Source organism: Balaenoptera musculus, chromosome 18, assembly GCF_009873245.2.
Source record: "Balaenoptera musculus isolate JJ_BM4_2016_0621 chromosome 18, mBalMus1.pri.v3, whole genome shotgun sequence".
Lineage (NCBI taxonomy): Eukaryota > Metazoa > Chordata > Mammalia > Artiodactyla > Balaenopteridae > Balaenoptera > Balaenoptera musculus.
The window spans coordinates 27905947-27929667 of NC_045802.1; the positions used below are offsets into that span (position 1 = coordinate 27905947).

At 34.6% G+C, this 23721-nt stretch overlaps 1 protein-coding gene across 2 annotated transcripts; it reads left to right on the top strand.

The window, feature by feature from the left end:
* The first annotated feature begins 8944 nt into the window (after nt 1-8944).
* LOC118884182 (transformer-2 protein homolog beta-like) lies at nt 8945-22419 on the top strand. Of its 2 annotated transcripts, XM_036831633.1 has the most exons (4): nt 8945-8951; nt 11986-11987; nt 20790-20829; nt 21184-22388. In XM_036831633.1, exons 3-4 carry the CDS (start codon nt 20794-20796, stop codon nt 22012-22014), a joined length of 867 nt encoding a protein of 288 aa, XP_036687528.1. In that variant the 5' UTR covers nt 8945-8951; nt 11986-11987; nt 20790-20793; the 3' UTR covers nt 22015-22388. The 2 variants fall into 2 exon arrangements, with proteins under 2 accessions (XP_036687528.1, XP_036687527.1); XM_036831632.1 differs by lacking the exons at nt 8945-8951; nt 11986-11987 and having other exon boundaries at nt 20645-20829; nt 21184-22419.
* Nucleotides 22420-23721: the final 1302 nt, after the last annotated feature.

Here is a 23721-nt window from a genome sequence, read left to right on the forward strand (position 1 = left end):
GGAATCTAAATTGGAAAAGAAGAAGTAAAACTGTTACTGTTTGAAGATGACATGATAATATGCATAGATCATCCTAAAGATTCCACCAGAAAACTACTAGAGATAATGAATGAATTTGGTAAAGTTGCAGAATATAAAATTAATGCACAGAAATCTCTTGTATTCCCATACACTGACAACGAAAGATCAGAAAGAGAAATTAAGGAAATGACCCCATTCACCATTGCGACACAAAGAATAAAATACCTAGGAATAAAACTACTTAAGGTACCTACCTAAGGTACAGTACGGTACTGGCATGAAAACAGAAATATAGATCAATGGTACAGGATAGAATGCCCAGAGATAAACCCACGTACATATGGGCACTTAATTTATGACAAAGGAGGCAAGAACATACAATGGAGAAAAGACAGCCTCTTCAATAAATGGTGCTCGGAAAACTGGATAGCTACATGTAAAAGAATGAAATTAAAACACTCCCTAAAACCATACACAAAAATAAACTCCAAATGGATTAAAGATTTAAATGTAAGACCAGACACTATAAAGCTCTTAGAGGAAAACATAGGAAAAACACTCTTTGACATAAACCACAACAAGATCTTTTTTGACCCACCTCCTAGAGTAATGGAAATAGAAACAAAAATAAACAAATGGGACATAATTAAACTTAAAAGCTTTTGCACAGCAAAGGAAACTATAAACAAGACAAAAAGACAACCCTCAGAATGGGAGAAAATATTTGCAAACAAATCAATGGACAAAGGATTAATCTTCAAAGTATATAAACAACTCATGCAGCTCAATATTTAGAAAAAAAAACATCCCCATCAAAAAATGGGCAGAAGAACTAAATAGACATTTCACCAAGGAAGACATACAGATGGACAAGAGGCACATAAAAAGCTGCTCAACATCACTAATTATTAGAGAAATGTAAATCAAAACTACAATGAGGTATCACCTCACACTGGTTAGAATGGGCATCATCAGAAAATCTACAAACAACAAATGCTGGAGAGGGTGTGAAGAAAAGGGAACTGTCTTGCACTGTTGAGGGTAATATAAATTGATACAGCCACTATGGAGAACAGTATGGAGGTTCCTTATAAAACTAAAAATAGGATTACCATATGACCCAGCAATCCCACTACTGGGCATATACTCAGAGAAAACCATAATTCAAAAAGACACATGCACCCCAATGCTCATTGCAGCACTGTTTACAATAGCCAGGTCATGGAAGCAACCTAAGTGCCCATCAACAGATGAATGGATAAAGAAAATGTGGTACATTTATACAATGGAATATTACCCAGCCATAAAAAGGAACAAAATTGGGTCATTTTTAGAGATGTGGTTGGACCTAGAGACTGTCATACAGAGTGAAGCAAGTCAGAAAGAGAAAAATATCATATATTAATGCATATATGTGGAATCTAGAAAAATCGTACAGATGAAGCAGTTTGCAAGGCAGCAATAGAAACACAGATTTAGAGAACAAATGTATGGACACCAAGGGGGGAAAGCGGGAGAGGTGAGGTGGTGGTATGGGATGAATTGGGAGGTTGGGATTGACATATATACACCAATATGAATAAAATAGATAACTAATAAGAGCTTGCTGTAAAAAAATAAAATTCAAAAAAAAAAGAAAAAAAAGAAGTCAATGTCCATGACACCTCATAATTAAATTTCTGAAAACTAAAGGCAAAGACAAGAATTGACAAGGGCCAGAGAGAAATAATGCATGGCTGATGGGGAAGACCAGTTAGAATGACATCAGAGTTCTCATCTGAAACCATGGAGGCCAAAAGAAAGAGCCACTACATCTTTCAAGTTCTGAGATGAAAGGACTGTGAGATGTGAATTCTCCAGCTGGTGAACATGCCCTTCATGAATGGAAGAGGAACACAGACATTTTCAGATGAGGAAAACATAGAGAAATATCGCTAACAAACCCACCCTGTAAGAATTGCTAAAGGAATGTCTCTACAGAGAAAGGAAACAAAAGAAAGCTTTTGTTTCTCCTTCTTCCATGGAAAGATTAAGGGACTTAAATGAAAGTGAGGTTTCTACACTTCACATGAACTGCCAAAATGTTGATACCAGTAGGCTGTGTTAGTGAAATACATGTATGGTAATACCAAGAGCACTAGGAAAATAATACAAAGTGAGATACTCCAGAACACTGTAAATAAATCAGGAGGAATCTAAAGCTTTCACATATCTGATCTCTTAAAGATTCATCATTAAAATAAATTATTAAGAAAAAGTGGCTCAGTATTATGTAACAACCTAAATGGGAAAATAATTTGAAAAAGAATAGATACCTGTATATGTATAACTGAATCACTTTGCTGTACATCCGAAACTATCACAAAATTGCTAATCAAATATACTTCAATATAAAATAAAAAAATTAAAAAAATAAAAATAAATTAAAAAAATATTTTCAGCTTTTTAAAAAAAATTTAATTACTTTAACTATTTTTGGCTGTGTTGGTTCCTCATTGCTGCACACGGGCTCTCTTCTAGTTGCGGCGAGCGGGGGCCACTCCTTGTTGCAGTGCGTGTGCCTCTTATTGCGGTGGCCTCTCTTTTTGCAGAGCACAGGCTCCAGGCATGCTGGCTTCAGCAGTTGTGGCACTAGGGCTCAGTAGTTGTGACTCGCAGGCTCTAGAGAGCAGGCTCAGTAGTTGTGGCAAATGGGCTCAGCTGCTCCATGGCATGTGGGATCTTTCCAGACCAGGGCTCGAACGCGTGTCCCGTGCATAGGCAGGCAGACTCCCAACCACTGCGCTACCAAGGAAGTCCCTCAGCTTTCTTTTAAGCTATTCTTGTGAGTGTATAGTAATAACTCATTATGGTTTTAATTTACACTTTCCTAATGATTAATGATGCTGAGTGTTTTTAATGTGTTTTTTGTAATTTTAATATATTCGTTTATTAAATGTCCTTCAAATCTTTTGTCAGTTTTTAAATTATATTTGTATTCTCATTGAATTACAAGTTATAAGTGTTCCTTACATAAAGGACAAATCCTTTGTCATGTAAGGATATATATATATATATATATATATATATATATATATATATATACCAGATAGATCTGACATATGACATAGATGATAGATAAATAGGTAGATATGAATATAGATATAGATTATGATGGCTTTGTGAAGTATTTTTTCCCAATATGAAGCTTGCCTTTTCAATTTTTAAAGTGTCCTTAAATAAGCAAAAGTTTTAATGAAGTCCTCATTAACCAGCTCTGCCTTTTATTAGGTAAAGAAATACAATACCTATCTTGTTAAAAACCTCCATTATTTTAGTCTCTGTTAAAGCAGCCAAATCAATAATCTAATTAATGTATAAATATTAGTACACCAGAACACTACCAACTATCTACAATAAACATGTACTGCTTTTGGAAACAGAGAAGTATGAACATTTTTAAGATAAAGAGTCTTCATGTTCAAGAAAGCAACATAATTAAATATATAAACTCCAGTCCTCTCACAAACTCAAGTGGTTACAATAAAAACAACAGAAAAGGGGTGAAATTAATATCTGTTCTAGAAACTGGGAAAATACACTTTTTATACATTCAAAACATTGAGGAATGCAACACTATGTGTTGCGAGACTGCATTGTAAGAACAAATTTTAAAAAATATCCATTTTAGCAATAATTAAAGGACCACTTAAGAATCCCATTACTTTCTCTGTATTAATTCCCAGCTCAAGGGAAGCTGAGACTTGAAGCAGTATATTAGGATTGTATGAAAATAATCTGTACCTATTGTATAGCACAGGGAGCTCTACTCAATACTCCGTAATGGCCTATATGGGAAAATAATCTAAAAATGAGTGGATATATGTGTATGTATAACTGATTCACTTCGCTGTACACCTAAAACTAACACAACATTGTAAATCAACTATACTCCAATAAAAATTATTAAAAAAAGAGATACCCAGCAAATTCTGAAAATACTTTATGTTATTGATATTTACATTCTCATTTTAAACACTCCTTCATTTTCAAATACTGATTTCATAAATATTGAATGTGATTATTTTTCATCTTATTCCTTGAGGAGAGTAATGTAAGGATTATGTTATATTATACCTATGCTTGAAAACTGTATTAAATATTTATATAATAAAAAAAAAGATTATATGAGCAACTCTGGACATTTTTGCACATGTTGGAACTACATAGACCAAAAATTTCAAAGTTGACCTAACCCATTTCCCATTTACTGCAGAAAGTGGGCCAAAAATTAACAGATACATGCCTGCTGCTGATTCAGTAGAAGATTAATCCTACCACTTAGAGAATGTGATCATTAAATCACCTTATTGTAGTTAATGGAATAAAATGAAAGGAAGAGCTAGAGAGTGAAGAAGGGAGGGTGAGAATGAAATAAAATCAAACAGACAAATGTTTTCTTAATGCTGTAGAATTCTTCTTCTGCCCAAAGTGCAAGCAGGCCTAATTTGGCAAAGTTGAACCCACAAACATCTTTGATAGAACCTGTCTCAATTTTAAAAATTGAAGTATATTTGATGTACAATATTATGTTAGTTTCAGGTGTACAACTTAGTGATTCAACATTTAAAATACATTATGAAATGATCACCATGATAAGTCTAATAAACCATCATTACAGTGTTATTGACTCTATTCCTTATGCTGTATATTACCTCCCTGTGACTTAATTATTTTATAACTGGAAGTCTGTACTTCTTAATCCCCTTCACCTATTTCACCCAACCCCTCACCCCGTCTCAATTTTTAAAGCTGAAATAAAAATTCGTTTAAAAAAAGAAAAGAGGAATTAAGCTAAAAATGTAGAAGAAACATACCCTAAAGAAAAGTTTAGAAAATACCCCATATCTTAGTACCAAACAAACAGATGTCCTCAAACTCTGCAGTCTTTTCCAACCCTGCAGAATTTGCTCCTGTTGACTGTTTTACTTTATGAAGCCTTTCCTCCAGACTATAAAGATGCCATCCTTCCCTAGTTAACTCCTCTTAGAACATGCATTCTATCCTTCACTTCATTTGTTAGCTCTTTACGTTACTACTTTTCCATCCCTCTCATTAGATATAGTGTCATCACTCTCCACTGGTGATAATATCCATACCCATGCTTTAAAATATTATCTTTATGACCATGAAATCTACCAGTAACCTCTGGGAAATTGTTAAACATTTTATGGACATCTCCAACAGGATGGTTATTAGGCATGTCCACAGCAATCTGTGAAAAAAATATCCAGTATCTTCTTGCTTCCAGGTGTTTTGCAAAGGATTTACTTAATGAATCTTTGATAACAGTCAAACTTGTTTTTCCCCTCACTGCAATACACTGGGGACATTGGCCTTACATATACCTTAAATACGTCCTGTTTTCTATTCCCACTAACACCAGCATCAAGGAATCCAAAATTGCCCTGCCTCTAATTCCTTCCATCTAATGTGCACCCTGGTCTTAGCTTATTAATTTGTCCATAACTGCTTCTCCTTCAGTCCATCCCGGATGATATTGTTAGACTGGTCTTATGATACCACAATGAAGATTACATGACACTCATGTTGAAAAACATTTGAAGACTCCTTACAGCCTGTAAAATTAAATTCAGTTTATTCATTGTTTAAACATCTTTTTCATGATGCTTATGGAAACATTTTCCTTTTCTGAGTCCTGTGATGTCACATATTATTGTTTATTCTACTACATTAGTATTCATTCTCTATCTTTTTCTCCTTACATGCTCTCTCCAGATCACCTCCATTATTCACATGACATCTAAGTTATCATATGCTGAGTTCCAAATATATATCTTTAGCTTAATATCTCTAGAAAGCATACATTAAATTCTCTACTTGTCAATTCTATGTCACTGTCTTCTATCTCAGAACTCACTTGTCCAAAAGAGCATTTTTCTTAAACTCTGACATCTGTACCTCTACACAGTGTTTCTCTTCATAGTAAATAATGTCATTTTCCCATTTGCTGAAATGAGAAATCCACATTTATTATCTATTTCATTCTTCTATTGAGCCTCTGAACCCAATTCATCAGCAAATTTATATTCATATAACAATTAGCTTTAGATTATTGCCTCTCCTTGCTTGAACTATGGCTTCTTTCTAACTAGTCTCTATATTTTAATTCTTTCCACCCTCCAAACTATTCTTTGAAATAAAATTCAAATTCCTCAACATAATTTTAGAAGCCCTGCAGGATCTTGGTTCTGCTTACCTCTTCTGCCTCATCTCCTGCTGTTCTTACCAGCTGCTCTAATCCCCTTCACTATACCATGCTTTCACCAGATCCAGGACTTTGCACATACATTTGCTTCCATTTTACCCATAATCCCAAGATAAGTCTTTCTCTTCTTTCAACTCTCACCAAAAGTATCTTATTATCAGAGAAATCTTCCCTGAAGACCAAAACATGATAGGCAACCTTTTCTTTTACCTGTTTTAAACCCTAATTGGTTCTCTTTTCAAGCGTTATCACAATTTATAATTATTTAATGTATTTATGTTCTTACTTGTTCTATTATCCCAACTGTGTATAAACTCCCTGAATGCATGCATTTGGTCAGCCTGGAAGTCTAGGCCTGGGAGCTAATACAGTACATGGCGTATGGTGGATAGCTGAATACATCTAATGAATGGATAAATAAACTCTATGAATCATCTCCCTTGTCTACTTGATAATTTTTAGAATAGCTAAAAATATTTTACTTCTAGTGTTTTGGTTTTACTCTTTTTTCCTTTGAAATCCCATTTTACTTTTAAAGCTCCAAAGTAATGAAGCTTTCCTGAAATGTCACTATCCCTTTCCAAAAACAGCTAATTAACCAACCAGTTATGAAAGCAAGATTTTCAATAAATAGACTGTAATTTATTTCTCTATGAAATATCACAGTATTAGTGGAAAGGGGTTTTTTCCTAAAGAATTCTCATGATACATTACTGTGGATATAGAAATTGTGTCTCCTAAAAATATCCTTTATTTTAAATACCAGAGTGCTATATTGTTCAACATTGAATGCTGAAGAGGTGTTTTTGATATATCTAGAAACATTTGTATTAAAAATATTCACCTTTTAAATGTTAACTACTAGTTAATAGGTATGTTGGCTGTGAGTGAGGCATGCAGTACATTCCAAAGACTCAAGATTTAATATTATTGTTAAAGCAGCAATAGAAAACATGAATAATTATGCTTTATAAGCAGCAACAGAAAACATGAATAATTATGCTTCTTATGTTTTTCAGGAGTATATATAAAAGCATAATTTAGAGTCATTAGAGAGTCTAAACTGAAAAAACCCTGTTCCTGCATGATTCCTGGAGTTAAATCCATGGTAATTGCAAGTGGGTGGATGGGTGTTATGCTTGGGTGGGTTTTATCTTTTTAAGGGACTGGAGTTAGAAATGATTCCAGAATACATAGCCATCAATAAGTACCTGCTCAATTGTTTCCTGCCTTTACTGCAATCCAGTATAACATAAACCTTGAAAGTGATAGGTATCCTGATTTGAGGTTAACTTAAACCATAAACATTATTATCAATATAAAGAAAAAAATCACTCTTTTCCTGTGATGTAAACATGGTTTTTTTTTATTGTTTTTCTGAAAAAATGGGGCCACTCTATGACCTTTAACTACAGAGAATGGGTGGATTTAATTCATGAAATAGTGTGTTGCTTAAACACACAGACCTCGTGAAAGCCCTTTCTTATAGACATGACAACTTGTTTTGGAGACAGAGCTAAGAAATCTTTGCCATATAAATTATTATTTTACTGGGATTTGCATGGAGGCTTAGTTGAGGGCAATATATTTTTAGCTCTTCATACACAAAAATATCCTAGCCAGCTGTCATGGTAAACTAAAATTTTTGAGGGATGCCATAAGTCAAAGAAACATCACCACTATTTTATGAAGTAATATTAGGCAATGTCTGCATAAAAAAGCAGGACATACTAAAAAGGCCTTGCCTGTGATCTCAGAATGCAGATTGTTTCTCATACGTGCACATCTAATAACTACAATCTTTCATTACATGAGGTAAAATAAATCCATGGTTCAATAATTTGGCCCCCAAATCTGGCTTAAGTCTTAACTATCTCTAATTTGCAAGTCCACTATTTGATTTAATTGCATGTTACTTTATCTTATTCTGTTTACTCATTAGGACTTTCTTTCTTGATTGCATGTAGTGACTACTAATTATATGTAACCTGTTGACCTCTAGTCTTAAATTCTTCACTAGTGTTAGATTTTTATATCTAGATTTTTAATAATCATTAATTCTTTTACCCTTTATTTTTTGTTTTCTTTATAAGCATCACTAGAAAACATGAAAATTATTATTCTCATGTTTTCCATGAGTGTATTTAAAAGCATAATCTAGAACTGTTAAAGAGCCTAGGCTGAAAGAAATATAACAAATATGCTGCTTCTATTTTGTTACAGTTGGGCAAGGTAATTATTCTCTAGCTCTGTTTCTTCTGTAAATGTGTTCTAAGTGTCAGAATTCTATATCTGTCTGTCTAGGTCACACCTATGGTTGTAGGCTAAGTGAGAAACCAAATGTGAAAGAAATCCAAATATTCAGCACAAAAGATGAAACTGTAATATTTGAAAGAACCCATAAGAGAAGTAGCTTTTCTGATACTCTTTATTGATTTATATAGTTCTGATGTTATCATTTTTATAATATCCTCATTTTTGTTTAGACCTTCCATACTCTTTGGTAAATTTGCTTTGGGGGATTTATCAATATTACTTTTTATAATCATAGCCAGCTTTGTGTGCCTTGACAATCTTCCCAAACCTCTTCACTCCATTTTGGTCAAGGCTGCTACAACATCAGATATATTGCTTTTCTAGAGCAATCTGTCTTCCATCTCTAGTTTTGAGAATTAATTTGTTAATCTAGTGCAAGAAAGAGATGGCTTCCTGAAAGAAGAATGTGCAGAGGTAGAACATCTCTGGGAGGAGAGGGCAAGGACCTTGAGTTTCACGGATGCACAGGGAGGACATAGAGTAGTTGTAGGAGCATCACACAACCAGGTCACTCGTCAGCTGAACATGGAGTTGGGGGCTCAAGGGATGGCACAGGAGAAAGATGTGAGAACTCATGGTTTTGCCTCCACTTACAGGGGTCTGGAATTTAAAGCCCAGTCATTTAAACAATGTACAGAATACTAAATACTTAGATTTTACACAAGGCAGAATTGAAAGAAATACAAACACAACATTTGAATTTAGACCTAGTTTTAAATTCTATTATAACTTCCTGATTGGCAAAGGACCCTCAGTTTACTAATTTTTAAAACGTAGATAATAGTTCTCCACAAGGCTACTGATGACATTGAGGTGATAGTATTTAACTGCTTTGCATCAATAGAGCAGCAAGAAATCTCTTATGAAAATGTCTCCATTATCATTTGGATGTAGAAAGAATGCTCCGTTTGGTATTGGATATCTTCCCTGAGCTAAAAGTGTGATGTGGATGCTCCCTGTTTTCTGTGTCCACCCCGGTCCGAGGCTATTGTACTAGAAAGAGCCTCATATTGAGGAATATTTAGTAAAAAAAACCAGTAAGATATTATTTTTACTTTGCAACATATTCTTCTGAATATTCCACATGTAAAAATAACAGTAAAATACAGAAGAGAGGGAGTTGGGTCTTTGTCAACTTTGGATTTTCTATCAGTTAGTGTCAAAATAAGAAACAGAGGGCACACGGGAAAGAAGAGTGTTCCTTACAAAGAAACCACACAGGATAGTGCTGTAATCTGAGGCTAGTAGTGGAGAGCTATTAACACATATAGTCCTGAAAGAATTCCAGCTCTATGACATTATGGAAAAGGCAAAACTATGGAGATAATAAAAAGATCAGTGGTTGTCAAGGGTTAAGGAGGACAGAGAGATAAGAAGGGGTACTTAGAGGATATTTAGGGTGGTGAAACTGTTCTGTATGATACGACAATGGTGGACATATGTCATTCTACACTTGTCCAAGCCCATAGAAGGTACAATGAGTGACCCTAATGTCAACTATGGACTTTGTATGATAATGATGGCCAAAGTAGTTTCATCAATTTTAATAAATGTACTACTCAGGTGAAGGACATTGACGGTGAAGTCAGTAACTTGTGTGATGGCAGAAGGTATGCTGAAACTCCCTGTTCTTTATGCTCATATTTGTTGTGAACCTAAACTGCTCTAAAAAATAAAGTCTATTAAAGTAAAATTACAGTAATCTTACTCTCTTCCTTTCCTCCAATCTCTTGCCTGGTTACTTATGGGCTAAAACAACTGGAATCCATTAGTGTACAAGAGCCTTGTTGAAATACACTATGTAGTCCAGCCAATTAGAGGGGAGGTAGAGGAGGGAGAGTAAATCCTTTGAGGCATAAAATGGAGATGTCTAGCATGGACTTCTTATGAATGTTGCAACTGTTACAAAAATTCCTGACAGTGTTTTCAAAACAGCATTCCTTATTATCAACAAGTTAGAGCATTGCATTAAAACTTGTTGGGAAAACTCAATATGTGTTAAGTGCCCTTGACAACACTGGTTACAGAAAAAAAATCTGTGGAAAACACCATTGGATCATATGTAGCGTAGTCAAATATAGCACATAATTATAAAAAAAAAAACTATTAATATATATAATAGCATATTAGGTAGATTTCCAATAAATATTAGGATGATTATTAATGTGTGGATGAAACAGAATATTCTAGAGAAGAGCACAAGTAAAATAAATATTAGTAACAGTGTCCCAAGATGAACTTATTATTCTTAAAGCAGTATAAGAGAGTGACTAGCAACTTGGATGTGACATACACACCTGGGTATAAAACACATCTGTGATAATTTCTAGCTAGATAATTCAGATAACTTGTTTTTCATCTAAAAAAAAAAAACCATAATAATAATAATATCTACCTCAGAGATATCACGGTGGAATTTAAAATAGATAATGTATATAAAATATTTAACCCACTGCAATGGTCATAGAAATCATTCAATGAATATTGACCATAATACGACTACCACTGAAATTATTATTAATATTAACATTAGATCTTTTTTTATAAATTGTAGTACTACTGATTTTTTAAAATGCTCATTCATTTCTGCATTATAACGTTTGATATAGTTGTAAAACCGTCCTGTGTTTATCTTCCCAAGTATTTTGTTTAGTAAATAACTTATGAGAAGAGCACATTTTGTGTCTTTTAAAGCTACTATTGGCCAGTCTGTACCTAGGGGAAGCCAATCTTTATTATCTGTTTTATCACATGCAAGGGAAACATTGCTACTAAAACCTTTATATTGCTGCCAGGATATTGGCACTGCAATGAGAATAGCAGAGAAAGTGCTTAATCGAGGGTCATCTACTCAAATCATATTCGCAGTGTGGAATTTATTGCTAAAGAGAGAACCAAAGACAAACAAAGAATTTGACATTTGAGAACCAGTATCAAAGCATAAAATATAAAAATTCTGTAGCTTTGGGACTCAAAATTATCTGGAACTTGAGCAGTAGCCATTAAAATACTTTAATTATTTCAATATGATACAAACATTTCAATTAATATTAGTTTTTGACTATGACACCATTTCAAAATAATAACAACCTCAAACATTATACAAATCCTCAGAGTCGTTTTATTGTCATTAATAACAAAGATCAATCATAAAATATTCATAATACAAGCACCAGGTAATTGATTTAGCACCCTTCTTAAATAACAATCTAGAGATTGTACACAATTGTCATTCATTCCAACTTTCTTGGGGACAATTAAGCCCCATGGATGTCTGTGTTGCAGGGATACATGCACATATTTTTTACTGAAACTGCTTGTAGTGGAAAACGCCAAGTGAGAAAATAGCCATATCTGTAACAGTGTTTTTGAAAGAATAGGAGTTATCCGGCTAGGAAGCAAATAACTAAATAAGCAATATCTTTTGTGCCATTTTTTTTTCTCTAGGACCTAATAGAAGAGGTATTTACCAAACTTGTTAAATTGATGTTAAATGTGGAGTGATATATCCCGTTATTTAAACTAGACTATAAGAAATGCGCAGCATTTAGATACGGTGTGTTCCAGATCCTGAACAAAGGGAAAATTCTTAAATGATGTATATATGTACAGAAAAAGTCTAATTAGTGAACTAAACAACTAGGAAAGACATTCCCATGAGTCATATATGGATTGAAACTGCAAACCTCGCTCCTTGAAGTTTTGACAGGGTGAGATGACAAGGATATTGAGAAGATATGAAATTTTAAATTGTGAAACTGAAAATAGGAAGAAATTTCTCTAAGCTCATGATTCTTTTGCGGAAGTAGGAAAACAAAATGGTGAGAATTACTGGGGTAATTACAAACAAAGATGTATATGATAGTTTCAAACACTTTACATCTGTTCTTCTCTCACATTTTATTACATTTGTGGATTTTATTAAATATTTTATTTGTATAGGGATTTTAGAATTTATCACAAACTTGGAATAATGAACAGATGTGCTGAATTCATAGATCGATGCAGTATAATATTACATGAAGCATTCTAAATTGTAGAGGGGAGAAAGTGTTTCTAGAAATACTTATAAGTCATATATAATTTCAATGAAGTAATTGAGAAAGGGCATCAATTTGTCTTTAGGGTTAATGATTTGGTTTTGGGGAAATAAATATACCACTGGACACTGATTTTAGTGAATCCTCTAAGTATGTGTCAAGATGCAAGAGAGAGATGGATTCATTTTCAGGTGTAAAGAAATAACCTCACAAGAAAGAAAGGAAATTCTAAGAGCAGAATTGGATCTAAGTATTTGCCAGTTATGCTGTTGGATTAAAGGAATATCTCAGAGAAAAAAGCTCCTACTTGTCTATTTCTGTTTTTGTTTTCTCTCTCACGTTTTAGAGATCTGATGAGAAGAGATCTTCTTTACCCTGGGGAACAATTCACTTACTCCAGTGAGATTGAAATTATGTCCATTTAGCCTAGGTGGGGATACCACAATCTATAGTAAAAAAATGGATTGTGTTGATACTGAAGACCTCTGCTCTATGTAAATAGAAAAACCTTTTCATTGCTGAGAGGTCGACTGGAAATCATAAACCTGTGATTAAAAATATTAGAATGTTTAAATCTATTAAGTAATATGTGTTTGCTTTTCTGAAAGGGGATTTTGACTAATATCACGGTTCAGAGAACATTTGTTTTCAAGGTAAGTGTGTTTCATATAATTTTATATCTTAAAAACACAGTGAAAATGGTTTTCAAGTGGGATCTATTCTTGCTTATGAGTTCTAAAACAAAAGACATTTGTCCAGATTCTTGGTGGATTATGATGGAGTGATAAGTTTGGAATAAAATTTGTGCAGCTGGGAACATCCATGAAACTGGGAATTCCCTGTTTCCCAATAGCGAGATTACCTTAATGCCCTTTAATTTTCTATTAACATGATACTTGTGACACATTTGTTACCTGACCTGTAGAGCTGCTAATCAGGAAAAACACCCAGAAATTAATAACATACAAAACAAAAAGGAATAAGATATTTCTCTGATTGCAAAAATATATCTAAAGATTAGTTCTGAGTTTTGCATGAGCTATCATTCCTATAGCCAGGAAATGCCAGAAAGTGTTAGATGGAATAATATATCAGAAATAAGCTGTTTTTTAAAGGTTTTAAAAATTGGAAAGTTATCTAGCAAATCCTAAAAGTCAAAAGGTTAAAGAACCCTAGGATTGGGCTGAGGTGAAGTTAAATACAGCAGTCAAGTGGAAGGAGAAATCAAGCTTCCCTTATGCTTCTCTTTCCTTCCCTGTAGGTTGTTTCCAGGAAAGGACATAGGGAGAGAATGCTTCTAGTGTTGAATCCTGATGTATAATTTATCAAATCCACAAGGTAACTCAGTCAATGATTTTTATGTTTTTTCCTTTATGCAAGATTGCACTGTGCATTTTGCTTAGTCTGTTAAATGGATAGGAAGAACTGAAGGCAAAAATGTTATATTGAATTTTCACTTAGAGTCACCAGAAGCCTAAAGATTTCAATTAGTCGAGTTTTCATTTTGTAGGGCAACATTCTGCCCTGAAGTTTTATCCTTACCCTATGCTTCCTTTGACATTGTTCTTAAAGTAGGCAACATTATTTTAAATCATTTCCTTTCCTATTATAACTTACACATTCGTAAAATAAATCCAACGAGTAAATTGTTTTCTTTCCATTCTACTTGTAGCAATGCATGAAAAACAAATGAAAGGAAGAATTTTGTAGTTTCTGTGCTTAAAGAACTTTAAATATAATTAGAAAAGAAAAGAAAAAAATCACCAGCCAAAAATATTCTGAAGTGGGGAACAACATTTCTTGAAGCAAATAGTAGGTTCTGTAACAAGTGTTGTGATGTTTTCTAAAGAAGAATCTATTACTCATGTTGAGGGAGCACTAGAGAAAAGCTCTCCAAAGCAATACAAGGGAGTTTGAATTTTGCCTCAAGGATTGTCTGTTTTTTGGCCTTCAGCTTGTGGGATCTTAGTTCCCTGATCAGAGATTGATCCCAGGCCATGGCAGTGAGAGCACCAAGTCCTAACCACTGGACCGCCAGGGAGCTCCCAAGGATTGCCTCTTTGGGGAGACTTACCTGCATGTACTATGAAGGAGATCAGAAGACCATATTATATTTTCTTCCTAATAGTTCATGACCAGAATTAAGACATGAAATACAGATTAGCAAATATTACCTATTTTTGTATTAGTCTATGTGAGTGGATATGCAACAGAATTTACTATAGATTATTAATGCAACTAGCTCCATGAGTGTAATACTTAATAAAATTATTACAGTGTGGCAGATTTTGAAATAAAAGCACAAAAAAGGCTTTTTTGTGGGAGGATGGCAGCAGTGGTCTTTCCCTAAGTATATGTTCAGAGGAGATGAGATTTTGCATAAACTTCATAGTTTATTACCTAAACACATAATTTTAAATTTTCTTTATTTATATTTACCTATATAGTACCTAAAACAAACATTTGTAATGTGTTGTACCATCTGACACAAAAAAGTTAAGATACTGGCAGTACTAGCTGCAACTATTTAGGATAAAATTTTCATAAATCAAATAAAAATAATGTTATTATGTAGGAGTTTAAAGAGGCTAGAATGAAAAATAGTAAAAAAGGAATTACGGTTTCATATGTTTTGCAAATAGGAAGTTCATGAGTTTTGAATACATGAGAAGGTGATTGAAAAGAAAGGGAATCCTAGAGAATTAAGGAATAAAAAGGCAATTACAACAATAGATAACCTTTTTTTTTTTTTAAATTTTTTATTTATTTATGGCTGTGTTGGGTCTTCATTTCTGTGCGAGGGCCTTCTCCAGTTGTGGCAAGCGGGGTGCCACCCTTCATCGCGGTGCGCTGGCCTCTCACTATCGCGGCCTCTCGTTGCGGAGCACAGGCTCCAGACGCGCAGGCTCAGTAATTGTGGCTCACGGGCTAGTTGCTCCGCGGCATGTGGGATCTTCCCAGACCAGGGCTCGAACCCGTGTTCCCTGCATTAGCAGGCAGATTCTCAACCACTGCGCCACCATGGAAGCCCCGATAGATAACCTTTTGAACAATAGGCAAAGCCATATGAGTAAAATGGATTCTTATGAATAGCAATTGGATTTGAGAATTTCTCCATTTCTCACTGAATACGGGCTTCTACTGAGTAAGGCAGTTAGCACAAAGCCATCCACCATTCTCCCTGCTTGTAAGAGAAAGTATAAAGAACAAAACGATTGATAGATTCATTAACACTCCCTAATTTAGTCAAATAAAGTTAAGGTACATTCAGGGGACTCTGGCCTGTAAATAGATTTTTGTTAGACTTCAGGAACAACTTATCTGAAATAGCCATTTGACTGTTTTACAGAAATGAATCTGGGCCTGCTTCATCTCTAATGTGCATATTGGGTAGATCTGCCATGATTATGGAGTGTAGGAAGGGGTAAAAGTACAGCCATTTATGTGGCTGAATTTTATTTTTTTAGAGAAAGGAAAATCAAATTGTATATAGTGAGAAATAAAATGACATATTCTAGTATTTGCTAATGTGAGATCTATAGGATGGGGATTTTGAACAAGTTTGTTAGCACATAAGATCCTTTTAAATATCAGAGGATTACCTAAGGACCTTTAAAATATGTTGAAGCTGTTAATTTATTGACTTTCCAATGGACTCCATGGTTATACTATATTCATAAAATATTTGAAACAATGGGATTCAGGTTCAACTATTACTATCCTCTAACAATTCATGCCATTTAACATATTTGAATATCCTCATTGGAATAATTCCCTGTTTACTTTAAGTGGCTACTGTAAGAACTAAATAAAATTATATATATTAGTTTGAAAATGTAAAAATATTAAATAGTAACAATTAATGTTCCTAAAATGTTATCAGTATTTTTTCTTACCAGCCTAACTAGCTCTCACTTTACAAACAATGGTGTACCGATGAGTATTCAGGAAAAAAAAATACATTTTATTGATGTGTGTATGTGGCGTGATATTTTTTTAAGACTAAATATCAGTGAATTTAATTTCTGGATGTATTAGTAGATTACAGATGAGTAGAAAACAAAAGAACTATGTGTATAACTTTCTTCAAAGACACATTTTGTGATTTATCTTTCTTTATATATGCAGCTTTAGCTAATTAATGTTTTTAATAACGTTTCATTTTAGAATGATTTTAGTATTATAGAAAAGTTGCAAAGATAGTACAGATAGTTCCTATATATTAGGATTCTCCAGAGGAGCAGAAGCAATAGGAGGTGTGTGTGTGGGGGGGGTGGGGGGTGTATCTTCCTAACAGGAATATCTCCTCACTTTCTCATTGTGAGGTAGGAACTAATGCCACTGGGAAGCACATATCCCTGACCAATAACAACTTTTTTGTTTTCTTTGTAAGAGGGGATATGTTGGGGAGGGACATGCACACAATATGAAATATGAAATGCATTACAGCTGCAGTGTGGAGCAGCCACTGTGAGCTTCTATGTTTGCTGGAAAGAAGGGAGGGCTAGCAGCAGATTCAGTCACAGAATGGGGATTGTGGTGGACACAGGAGGAGCTCATTTCCTCTGCACATCTTGGCTATTAGATCTGTGTGTGTGTGTGTGTGAAAAAGAAGAAAAAAGAGTCAGTGCTCACTGATTTAAATATTATTATTATTATGTTTTTACTTTCCAATGGAAGCTGAGGGGATTGGAGAAGCAAGTCAGGGCAGGCCCAGAGTCTTCCCTGGCATCACAGCCCACCAGTGCCACACTACAGCCCCAAGCGAGAACTACAAGCATGGCTGGCCCAAAGGATGGGTCGGGGAAGGGGGATAGGACAGGGGCTGGAAGAGGGGCTCCGGGCTCATCACGGCACAGGCATTACTTCACATAGTGTTGGTGAAGCCTGAACCAGGGTGCCACCCGATCAGCACAATGACCACATCTCCCTTCTTGAAGAGATATTTATGACATACATATATATATATACATACATATATATGTGTATATATATGAGACTTATTCTAATAAGAAATTGACTCATACAGTAATGGAGAGTAAGTCCTATGCTATTCAGTGTGTAAGCCAGAAACCCAAGAAAGCCTATGACACTGTCCCAGTCTGAAGGTCCATTGGCTCTAGACCCATGATGAGCCTATATTAGAGTTTAAATTAGAAGACAGGAGAAAATTGATGTCTCAGCTCAAAGGAGGTCAGGCAGAAGGGATTCCTTCTCACTCATGGGAGTGTTACCCTTTCTGTTCTATTCAGGCCTTCAAATGATCTAATGGGGTCCATCCAGATTAGGGAGGCCAACCTGCTTTACTTAGTCTACTAATTCAAATATTAAGCTCATTCAGAAACATCCTCACAGACACACCCAGAATAATGTTTGACCACATGTCTGGGCACCCTGTAGTTCAGTCATGTTGACCCATAAAATTAACCACCCCAGCTCCCATACCCCGTTATCCATTTTCCCCTAATGTTAACAATTTACTTTACCACAGAATATTTATCAAAACCAAGAAACCTACATAGGAACATTACCATTAACTAAACTTCATACTTTATTTGAATTTTGCCATTTTTCCCATTAATGCTTTTTTTTATTGTTCCAGGATCCAGTCCAGGACACTGCATTGCATTTAAAGTTAATTCATTTCAATCGTGTAATGTATTTTATTGTAGGATTTTGCGCAATTTATTTGTTCATTCTCCTAAAGGTGGTAATTATTTACAAATTTCTACTCTTGAAAATATAACTATCCAATGAAATCAGCTGAACTCAGTTAGAGGCATTCATGAAGCAACCCTACTCTTTCTCCCATTGTCTCTTCAATAGGTCCTGGGAAAAAAATCTGACTCATTCCACAGCATTTTGTGTTAGTCTTAAAACCAGTCTCCTTTTATTTTTTTCAGCCTTACTGATGTATAATCGACAAAGAAAATTGTAAGATATTTGGAGTGTACACTGTGATGATTTGATGTACATATACATTGTGAAAGAATTCTCCCCCATTGAGTTAATTAACACATCCATCACCTCACTTATTTACCTTTTGTGTTTTGTTTTGGTGAGAACATATAAGTTTCACTCTCTTAGGAAATTTTCAAAATACAATATAGCCTTAGCAGTCTCTTATTAATAACTAAAATGTGTAATGTGATATGGTCATAAAAGACTTGAATATTTTTCACATTAAATAGACTCTTTTTCCTCCATCTGGGGTTGGTTTCTGGCTTGCAAGTGTGCCATGGAGAGTGGAGCTTGGTTAGGAGATGTCATTAGAAGTGGATTTTTAATCCTTGAAGACTGGGTAGGATGAATGGAGTTTAAAATAAAGATACATTTAAAAAAAATATCCCAAACTTGGAAATAAGGTTAAAAATTGGGCAATATGTCACTTTAAGGTCATATGAGGACACTGTTTAACAGGCCCATCTGAGGATTATCCAGAGAACTGTACTTTATCCAATTCACTTCAAACAAAGTCCCAGATTAGTGAAGTTACATGTTAAATTGTATATTTTTGTCCAAGAGAGATGCAGACACTTTCTTTCTGATAGAAAAGATAACCCTCCAAATTACTGGTTTTTGTTCCATAAGAAATCAACAAATTTTGTAAGTAACCAGTCTTATTCAGTATTCATTTATTATATTGTCTACAAACCTCAAGTCCTCAAATGATCTTTGAACTGGTTATACTGTCTTAACAGTTTCCTTCTAAATTCTTTTTCTTTGACACATGTTCATTTTGTATTTATTTGAGCCATATGTTTAACCTTTTTGAAAATCAGTCTTTAACAGACAAAAGGATTCTGCTTTACATATTGGGTGATATTTAATCTGGCTTCTGTTCCCTCTGGGAAATGCAGATGCATAGTTGCTAGCTGCTCTTTTTCAGTATGCTTTTTTGTATTTTCAGATTCTTTTGCAGTAACTTCTGACTGAAGCCCCTTGGCAAATGATGCCTGTTTTCTGGAAGGCTGCTTTACACTCCTTTCTTTACTGATGGGTCTACAGACCATTGATGTCTGGAATTCCACTTTTATTGGAATTTCACTTCCTCTGTAAATTCAAGTGACCCTCCACGCATCCTTTTACCACCATTAATAAGTACAGCTTGCTCTGAATGCGATCAACTAGAAAGACTGTTTCAACAACAGCCTTTCTTCTTTATCCTTCTCTAAATGATAACCAGGCACCAGGCTCTACGATTGCCAAACCTGAAAGAACGCTTTTTCAGCTGTCTAGGTGGTTGGCCTGAAAACTCCTCACTTAACTTGAGATATGAAGAAGAAGTATTTTCACTTTCTATTTTTCTTCCCCAAGTGGGAACTCATTATATCAGCACCCTCTCTTTCTCTGAAGAAATCTTCTCCTCTGTCTCTTTAATATCCACTTACTTATAAGTCTTGCCAATTCTATTCCATATTTCTTTGGTTATTCTTGACATGTACATTTTTTCCTTTGCATACATATTTTCAGATTAGCTAGTTTTGAATCCAGTATTGTGAAAATTTTGCTAATATCCTGAATGATAATTTATAAATTTATGAATTAATTTTTTGATAATTAGAATCTTCATACTTTTGAATAGTATTGTCCATGAATATGGTATGTTTGTCCAGTTTTTTGTAAATCTTCTTTTATATATTTTATTATAATTTTATAATTTTCTTTATAAAAGTCTTATACATCATTTAGTAGCTCAATTTATGTATATCTTGTAGTTTTAGGTTTTTATGTGGTTTTTAAAAAATTTTATTATTTAATTATGATTGTAAAATGTTCTGCCTTTGAATAATATTTTTATGCCAAACAACATTGTTGTTCACTATCTTTTTTCTAATGATTTCTAGATTCTCCAAGGTTTCCCTTTCCTATATAATTAGACATTATTCATCTAATTTTATATCATGTATTTCATTTTTTAGATTTATTGAAATTAGCCAGGATCTGCTACCCTCCCTGGCCACACACAGAGCCTATAAAGTTAAAAGAATGGTTAGAGCCCGAGCGGAGGCGGTGCGGAGCGTTTCTCCTCTCAGCGGCTCGGGAACCAGTGCGTGGTGCGAGGCCGCGGCTGAGCCTCTAGATAGAAGGCGCAAGAGGTTGGCAGCTTCCATTGAAGCACGTCGGGCGGCGACAGCAGCTAGAGTCATGAGCGACAGCGGCGAGCAGAACTACGGCGAGCGGGTTAATGCTGAAGAAGGAAAATGCGGAAGTCGTCATTTGACAAGTTTTATAAATGAGTATTTGAAGCTCAGGAATAAGTGAAGCTGAAATTTGAAAAAATAAAAGAAAGACTGCATGCTAATTATCAGACCAGAAGTCCCACTTGTAGAATATTGAGCAATTTGTGTGAAGTCGGGAAGATGAAAGAAGTCAGAATTTGAAACGGAAGAATGAAGAAAAGAAATAAAAATGAAGTTAAGATAAGAAGTAATCTGGAATCAGAAAGCACTACGCTAACCCTGAAAGTGGACTTGAAATTTCCCTTGCGTGTAGGGGCTTTTCCAGCTGGTTTTACAGATTTGACCATGGACCAAGGAATCCCGTTCTGCTTCCAGAAGTGGAAGTGCTTATGGATCTGGGAAATCTGCAAGGCATACCCCTGTAAGGTCTCGCTCCAAGGAAGATTCCAGGCGTTCCAGATCAAAGTCCAGGTCCAGATCTGAATCTAGGTCTAGATCTAGAAGAAGTTCTCGAAGGCATTATACAAGGTCACGATCTTGGTCCCGCTCCCATAGAAGATCCCGTAGCAGATCGTACAGTAGAGATTATCGAAGACGGCATAGCCACAGTCATTCTCCCATGTCTACTCACAGGCGTCATGTTGGGAATCGGGCAAATCCTGATCCCAACTGTTGTCTTGGAGTATTTGGATTGAGCTTATACACTACAGAAGGAGATCTAAGAGAAGTGTTCTCTAAATATGGCCCAATTGCTGATGTGTCTATTGTATATGACCAGCAGTCTAGACGTTCAAGAGGATTTGCCTTTGTATATTTTGAAAATGTAGATGATGCCAAGGAAGCGAAAGAGCGTGCCAATGGAATGGAGCTTGATGGACGTAGGATCAGAGTTGATTTCTCTATAACAAAGAGACCACATACCCCAACACCAGGAATTTACATGGGGAGACCTACCTATGGCAGCTCACGCCGTCGAGATTACTACGACAGGGGATATGATCGAGGCTACGATGATAGGGACAATTACAGCAGGTCATACAGAGGAGGAGGTGGAGGAGGAGGAGGATGGAGAGCTGCTCAAGACAGGGATCAGATATACAGAAGATGGTCACCTTCTCCCTACTATAGTCGTGGAGGATACAGATCACGTTCCAGATCTCGATCATACTCACCTCGTCGCTATTAAAGCATGAAGTTGAAGACTTTCTGAAACCTGCCCTAGAGTTGGGATATTGTTTGTGGACAATATTTTTATTGTCTCCTGTTTAAAAAGTGAACAGTGCCTAGTGAAGTTAGGTGACTTTTACACCTTTTATGATGACTACTTTTGGTGGAGTTGGAATGCTGTTTTCATTCTGCATTTGTGTAGTTCGGTGCTTTGTTCAAAGTTAAGTGTTTTCAGAAAAGTATGTTTTGCATGTATTTTTTTACAGTCTAAATTTTGACTGCTGAGAAGTTTCTATTGTACAAAACTTCATTTAAATGGTTTTTCTACTGAATCCAGGGTATTCTGAAGATCGAAACCTGTGTAAAATGCTACCAAATGGCAAAAAGCAACAATAAAGTTTGGTTTTTACTTTTCTTTGTAACAAAAAAAAAAAAAAAAAAAAAGGAAAGAATGACAGTGAATGTAATTTTATTCTTGATCTTATGGGGAATATGTCTAAAATAACTATATATGTGATGCCAGATTTAGATTTGTTTGTAAGTTTGGGCCATTCCCTTAATTAGTTAAAAAATTAGCCAATTTTGTTGCTACAAATGTTTATTTGACTACAAATGAACTTGGATAAAGTCTATTTTTTTCTGCATTTATTAGTATAATTATATGCTTTTTCTTTAAATCTTTCAGTTTACTGCATTAATCACTGTTTTAATATTTTCAAAACCTTGAATTCTTGTGATACAACTTTATTGATGATCATATGTATAAATACCTTATTAAATAAGCATGAACAAAATGTAATAATAATTGTGTACAAAGAAACAAGTGTAGAAGAGTTGCTTTTGAATCTTGTATTCTATATGAATTATCTTACAACCCTTATCCCTCATTTCCTTTTGCATTAAAATGTCTTTAAAAAGTAAACTTTAAGTGAATAAAATATTTTATATAATAATCTACTTTTATTAAAACATTTGTGATTGCCATAGGTTGAGTATTTTTTTTTTTTTTTGATTTAAACTTGGATATTAGAGTAGTTTAGGACCTTTTTCTTTATGCTTCCAGGGGGATTAAAATATTTTGTCTATGTAAATATTAGGGAAATTATTAGAAGAATCAGAGAAATCATAAATGTGCAATACAGTTATATTGTGGAAGAAAAGTTTTATGATTGTTCTAATTCAGGAAATGTTCTCTCAGTAAGCACTGGCCAGCTTCACTAAATGCAGCTGTGTTTCCTAGGGACAGAAGGACCAATAAAAAGCAGCATAACTACCCACACATCATCTAAAATATAAGGCTTGAATACAATTCATACAATTGTTGGGTAGATTCTTTTAAGCTATGTTTATTTATATAAATATTAACAGAACTGTAATTGCTCTACTCATAATTTTTCTTTGAAACACTCTGAACATGTAACAGAATCTTGCATGTTGTGGATACTCAGTAAATACTGTTGAGTATTTGACTGTCTTCATTTCATTATTCTCATTAACAGTAATATCCACATTGACCATCTACCTAGAAAAATAGCCTTCAGGCAAAATTTTAAATAAATTCAAATTATTTATATTAGGAAAGAGAAAACTCAAAATTGAGTTAAAACACCACTTTTAAAAGTATAATTTTATTTTTTCAAAGATATATTTTAAACTTCAACATGTATGATTATTATTATAAAAAATTTTGGATAGAAAGAGTTATTAAATGATGGTCATTATGATC